The sequence below is a fragment of the Phaethon lepturus genome, unplaced genomic scaffold, assembly GCF_000687285.1.
Source record: "Phaethon lepturus isolate BGI_N335 unplaced genomic scaffold, ASM68728v1 scaffold55968, whole genome shotgun sequence".
Lineage (NCBI taxonomy): Eukaryota > Metazoa > Chordata > Aves > Phaethontiformes > Phaethontidae > Phaethon > Phaethon lepturus.
In genome coordinates, this window is record NW_010559415.1 from 5151 (window position 1) to 10935 (window position 5785).

The following is a 5785-nucleotide window of genomic DNA, read 5'->3' on the forward strand; positions in this document are numbered from 1 at the left end:
TAAAACAGTGCAATAATACTTTTTTGGACATTGATGGAAAGGCTGTAAAAATGAAATTTCAAGAAAACCACTAGCTTATTTAATTGCATAGCAGTCAAGTTAGTTGGGTTTTTTTTTAGTGCTCAGTACACATTGTTTTAATTAATTGTATCAACAGAGAAAAAGTAATTTCTTATAAATACCCACTCTGCACTCTAGGTGGTGTACTTGAGTATTATAAGAAGTGCAATTGCAATTGCAATCACCTGGATTTCATCATGTGAAAATTGCTACATACTCTTCTTTTTGGGCACTCTGTGGAACCCTGAGCTTCACGGTCCAGTGTGGAACCATTAATAGTTAAGACTACCTTGTGTTTTTGCATATAGGCTGCAAGCATTCTTGAACAGTCACACTTTAAAAGTAAAATTTAAGTTAAAAACTAGGAAGACAAATCATTCATCTTGAAATTGTACTTCGTAAAGTTATTCTTGTATAATACATTTACAATTATATAGAAAGTCCCTTACAGTAAGTTCAGTCCCATCAGCCAGACTGTACTCAAAATTGACTCCCAGAGTGAATTCAATATCTATGGTACGGAAGTTGCTTGATTCTTTGACAGTAAATTTGTTTCCATCTTGTTGAATAGTGATCTTCAGATTATCATGGGCTCCTAACTTTCTTTTCATCATGTTAACACCTAGAAAAATAATTAACATCAATCAGAAAAAAAAAACCCACCCTAGAGCAAACACTCTTTTTGGTGACTTTTTTGTGGTCAAGTGAGTTTATTCCAGCATTCTGACACAATTTTTTATTTTTCTTCACTTTTTATTGAGGCCATATTCACCAGTACAGATATAATACAAACCACTAACCAACTGGAATGGTTGTGTTTATATCCATATAATGCACAGTTTGTACAAACAAAGTAAGTATCAGGATGTTAAAATGACTTAAATCACGTGTTTCTGTAAAATTGAAGAATTATTATTTCCTGCCCATGTAATTTTTAAACTTGTTATCAAAATAATATTCCTGCTGTAGAATTCTGCTTAAAGTTTATAATTCAAATTCTCTGAGCCTTTTCCTCAAGTGTAGACTTAGATATTCATTCCTCTGCTGAAATAAATCTGTTCGAATTAGTTAAATTGCTTAAGATTAACATAATTAATCAAAACCAGAACATTTCTCAGTGTCTTTTTCCCCGCTGTGGAATCTTTTGAAAAGAAATGCAGTACCCCGTGCAAGGGCAGAGCAGCAGACACCAAAAGGATAGGCTAGCCAGAAAGTAGTTCACAGACAGCTTCAGTTTGTATTCAGCCAGAGTGGCATTATTCTTGTAGAAGGCATTGGAAAAGTAAGACTTACCCATTGTCTCCATGAACTTTTCATAGTTTTCATTTCTGTCTATTTTCCAACTACCATTAAATGCCATATTTCTGTCTGTAGGAGGATTGTACTGAAGTAACACCTTTTCAAAGAGAATTTATGTACTGGCTTATCTTGAAAGCAATTTACAGGATGATGTGGCTGACTAAAGCTCAACTGATGCACTGATCTTTTCAAGGAGAAGTTTAGAAATCTCCAACTGCGACCATACTGCTTGCTGGATGTCTCCCTTATTGCCTCCAAATCATGACAGGATCTTTATTGCTCATCTTAATAAAGGATTGCTACTCCATTAATTTTATTCACCGTATTTGAGTTGTAGTAAAAATCAGCTATCTAGTGAAAGCAATAAATAGACGTAAGAAAATTTCTTGACATTTTCTCTCTCTGTTGTATCTTCATGCTTGTGGAAGAGTCTTTATGCAACTGGAGGAAACAGATTTACCAAACAAATCAAACACAAATCTCTACTTTTTCTGTTACAATTTGGTAGACATCTGTCCTGCTCAACACAATAAAAGTGAGGCAGAGGATTTACTGAATGTCTGCAAGTTGTTTCAGAAAACTATCCACTTGCTTCTTGTCTAGGGCTGAGCTATGAAAATTGGGATGATATTCTGTATTCATGTGCTCACTTTTTAATATATAGTTTAAATTCTCAGCAGTTTCTACAAATTTTCTTCATTATAACATATCCATTGAATGCTATGTGTATCTAACGCATTCCTACAAAGAAAAAGATGTGCATCTAAGTGAATTTACCTGATGTGCTTGATTTCAATAGGTCCCAGATTTTGCCTGTTCAAGGATAATGCAGAACATGAGTCTTCCCTGACTTTGATGCTTCTTCCCCCTCTTCCCTTCCCCTCTAATTGGTGCTACTTGAAACTGAGCAAAACTATTGACCCAGCTTTTGTCTTTACCAAGTTTAGGTTTATAATTATTCTGTTCGCATGGATGGCATCAGCTTTTCTACTTGTTAGCTTCAAAATGTAAATGTAAATCCTGAATGCTGAATTGGATTTTGCTTAGCACACAGGTGATGGGTTGTGCGCTACTTACCAGTTTTTAACAGTGTCTCATCATAATCTTCTACATATGTGGGTTGCAGCTGGGAACAAGAGGTTTTACTGAAGTGTAACTATAAGTTTAGAACTTTGCTAGGGATATCAGAATAGTGTGGCTTTTCACTCCAGTCAGCTTCATTTTGAAATCAAGAGTAATCTGGCTAACACACTGGAGAGGAAAAATAGCTCAACAAGTGTTTCTCACTTGATGAAAAGAGAAAATATAATATAAGTTCCTATTGCTGCAAGTGATGTACGGAAAGGTGCCATACTTGCAGCCAAAACAGGGTGCTAGAAGCTGACCATGCATTAGTGTGAAAATTAACTTTTCTAGACCCTTTGGTCTTTTGAAAGATGGGATTTGTGGCAAGCTAGTCTGTTGTAGCTGTGAACACCTCGTGTTTCAACTACTGCTATTCCAGTTCAAGATGAGTCTCCCAGTAGTAAGTTGCAGAGGTTATCTCAGATCTGCCAACAGAGCTCCTTTTATGAGTGTTTCCTAATTCATCTCACTGGAAATGAGCCACCTCCTCTTAGACAGCAGATGTTTCAAACCTGGGGGTTTTGCCTAAACTGTGTGGGGAGGAGAGGGGAATATGTAGAATCTCATTTGCCAAATGAATGTGCTGTAAGGTGCAGTACCCCCAGCATGGGGTCACGCTGAACGTGTTGGAGCACTAACCTGATGAGCCTGTGCAGCTGTAGCTGGGAGAAAGCAGGAGCCCACAGCCCTGTCCCTGTTCCATGTGGGAAGGTTCATCTGCAAGTAACAAGGACTGGGCTTGTGGACACATGTCCTCTTCAGGCTGCAGCATGTCCTCTTCAGGCTGCAGCTTGTCATCTTGACTTCCGCTGTTCCAGCTGCGGTTGTTTGCCTTCCTCAAAGCCATGATATTCCATCTTAGAAATGCTTTTTTTTCTCTAAGGCTAGGAAGAAGCAGAGCCTGACATTCTTCCTGTACTAGCTACCTGTTCTTTCCTCTTCAGACCTCTTATATTCCTATCTTGCAGGGTAAAGAAGCCTGACAGATGCAAGGAGTTCATGCTGTTTACTGTTAATGGCGGTGAGGGAAGTACCTCACAATATCTATTTAAGACGACCACTTAGGTCTCATTATGTAGTCTTTACATGCAGTTTCTTCCCAGACTTTCATGCAGTTTTTTATCACCTTGACTTACGTAAAAGTTCTCAAATAAAATTTGCAAAGAAGTAGGCATAATTTTGGTAGGAAAAAGTCCTTCCTCTATATAAATATTAGAATTCCAGAATTGACTAACCAGCCAACTCCAAACCTCTTCATCACGGGAGCAGTGAGTAGCTGTGTCTTGAACTTCATATCAAAGCTTGTGGCTCCATTTCTGTCCCATTTTTCCCTTCCTTAACATTTCTTTTCACTGGGGCATGAATCCTTAGGATTCTGTTCAGATCAGCCCCACAGATCCTTCAGTAAGAATCTTCACAGGTGGTCAATATTTATGAGTTTCATGGTGTCTCTGTTGGTGTAGCACTGACAGCATAAAGAACTGTTCTTCTCTGAGGTCTGACGGAATGTCAGTGCTAGAACAAGCAGCTGTCTTTTTAATCTCTCACAATTTACATGAGTTACTTAGGGCTATTAATGCACTAAAATCTGACTTCATTTTTCTTATGTGTACTAGAATCATATGATATATACTTTATGCAGAGTTCTTTTGAGCTCCTATAAAAGCTGGGTTTCCTTCTAAATGTAAAATTAAAATTGTTTTTATAGATTATTTTTTTATGTTGGAATATTCCATGACCTTTTTCCTTCTCCTGTCTACCTCTTCCTCATGTGGTTTTCAAAACTACAATTTTGGCTTAGATGGTGCATTGAAAAACTTGGGGTTTAGTATTGCTGGTTGCATGAAAGTCACAAAAGCTAAGGGTGTGTATTCTTGGCTTCGTGGCTTTCTTCAGCGTGTCAGCTTCAGAACACTGAAAATGGACAAACTTCTTAACTTTGAAGTTTGATCTTTAAATTAGGTGGATCAAAATAAATTATTAACTTATATGGTCATGCCAATCTCATCTTTCCAGTCTGTGATAATCATACTGAGCTGTATTATGATGGTAATTGACAATGAGGTTCCAAAGATCAGGGTGACAATAATGCTTTTGCAGTGGGTTATATTCATATATCCCATTTATTGTTTTGTGGCTTGTCTTCAAACTGTTCTGCCTAAAATTAGCTAGGACAGTAGAACTCAGCTTTACCATGGAGTGATAATGGCTTGGTTTCAGTGTAAACATAGTATACTTACGTAAATATTATTATATATAATACTATATATTAAGAGAGAGATGAATCCTTGTTAAAACGATGCAGATTAACTGGTTTCTGTCAAGTAGTTGTGAACTGATTTGGCAGTGTTTATGCATCTTTTCTACTGCGTGATTCTTCTATGTATCTTGGGATGGATTGCAAAGATGATTGGACACTTATATCATTTAAGAGTCCCTGGATCCCTTATTGTGAATTTTACTAAGCATTTAAACCACAATACTCAAATTTGTTTTGATGTGGTAAATAGGTAATTCTATGCCAGTAAAGCCAACTTTAGCGTAACTATGGGTGGCCTAGTAACAAGGAGCTTGACGGAGCCTAACTAATGCCTTCTCTTGGATAAATAATTTCAAAGTACATATTGCAATTGGATGTTGTATTGTAGCAGGATTAGATCATACCCGAGCTAGATTTTGTCCTACTCCAGCTGCCTGTTTGCTAAGTTTTTGGTTTTATTTTGGTTCTAGGAGAATCTCCTGGGTGCTGCTCATATACAATCTGTCCAACATGAAGATTGAAAATTTGAAGATTACTTGGAAATTTCCAGTGAGTATAGATCCAGTTGTCTTATTAGTTAGTAGTGGGTTGTGGATCTTAAAACTTACTCTTAAGTGTCTGTAAACACTTTTTAAAATTTCTTTGTAATGGCTCTAATCCATAAAGTGCTGCATGTTTTTGAGACTTAATTATGGGAGAGAACTGAAGTGCATGAGGTAATAAGCTCCAGGTTAAAAAAATCTAGAAGCAAAATGCAGGTTTTTCTTAAAGGAACAACAACTCTAGTATTTACTTCATCTGTTGCTGTATGCTAAAATGAATCCCAGGATTACCTAGAATGGTAGAATCTAGCCTAGTTTCAATGAAAAGAGGGTGACAGTGAAAAATTGCCAATAAAACTAAGTGTGCTTTTTCGGTAAAGGTTATATGAATCTCTGAGTATTAGTGCCATTTGTCACTTGTCACACAGACTCATGTGTCAGTTGACCCACAGGGTTTTGTGTCAGGCTCATCTGAGGTGTTTAAATGTATATCTTAATA

At 37.0% G+C, this 5785-nt stretch overlaps 1 protein-coding gene across 1 annotated transcript in view; it reads right to left on the bottom strand.

Moving 5' to 3' along the window:
• The window catches only part of FABP2 (fatty acid binding protein 2, intestinal), a 2860-nt gene extending 1427 nt beyond the window's left edge, over positions 1 to 1433 (bottom strand). Inside the window, exons 1-2 of the mRNA XM_010293333.1 lie at positions 1354 to 1433; positions 510 to 682 (exon numbers count right to left, since the gene is read on the bottom strand). Of these exons, the coding sequence (XP_010291635.1) occupies positions 510 to 682; positions 1354 to 1420 (240 nt within the window). The 5' untranslated portion in view covers positions 1421 to 1433. The remainder of the gene's footprint in view (positions 1 to 509; positions 683 to 1353) is intronic.
• Positions 1434 to 5785: the final 4352 nt, after the last annotated feature.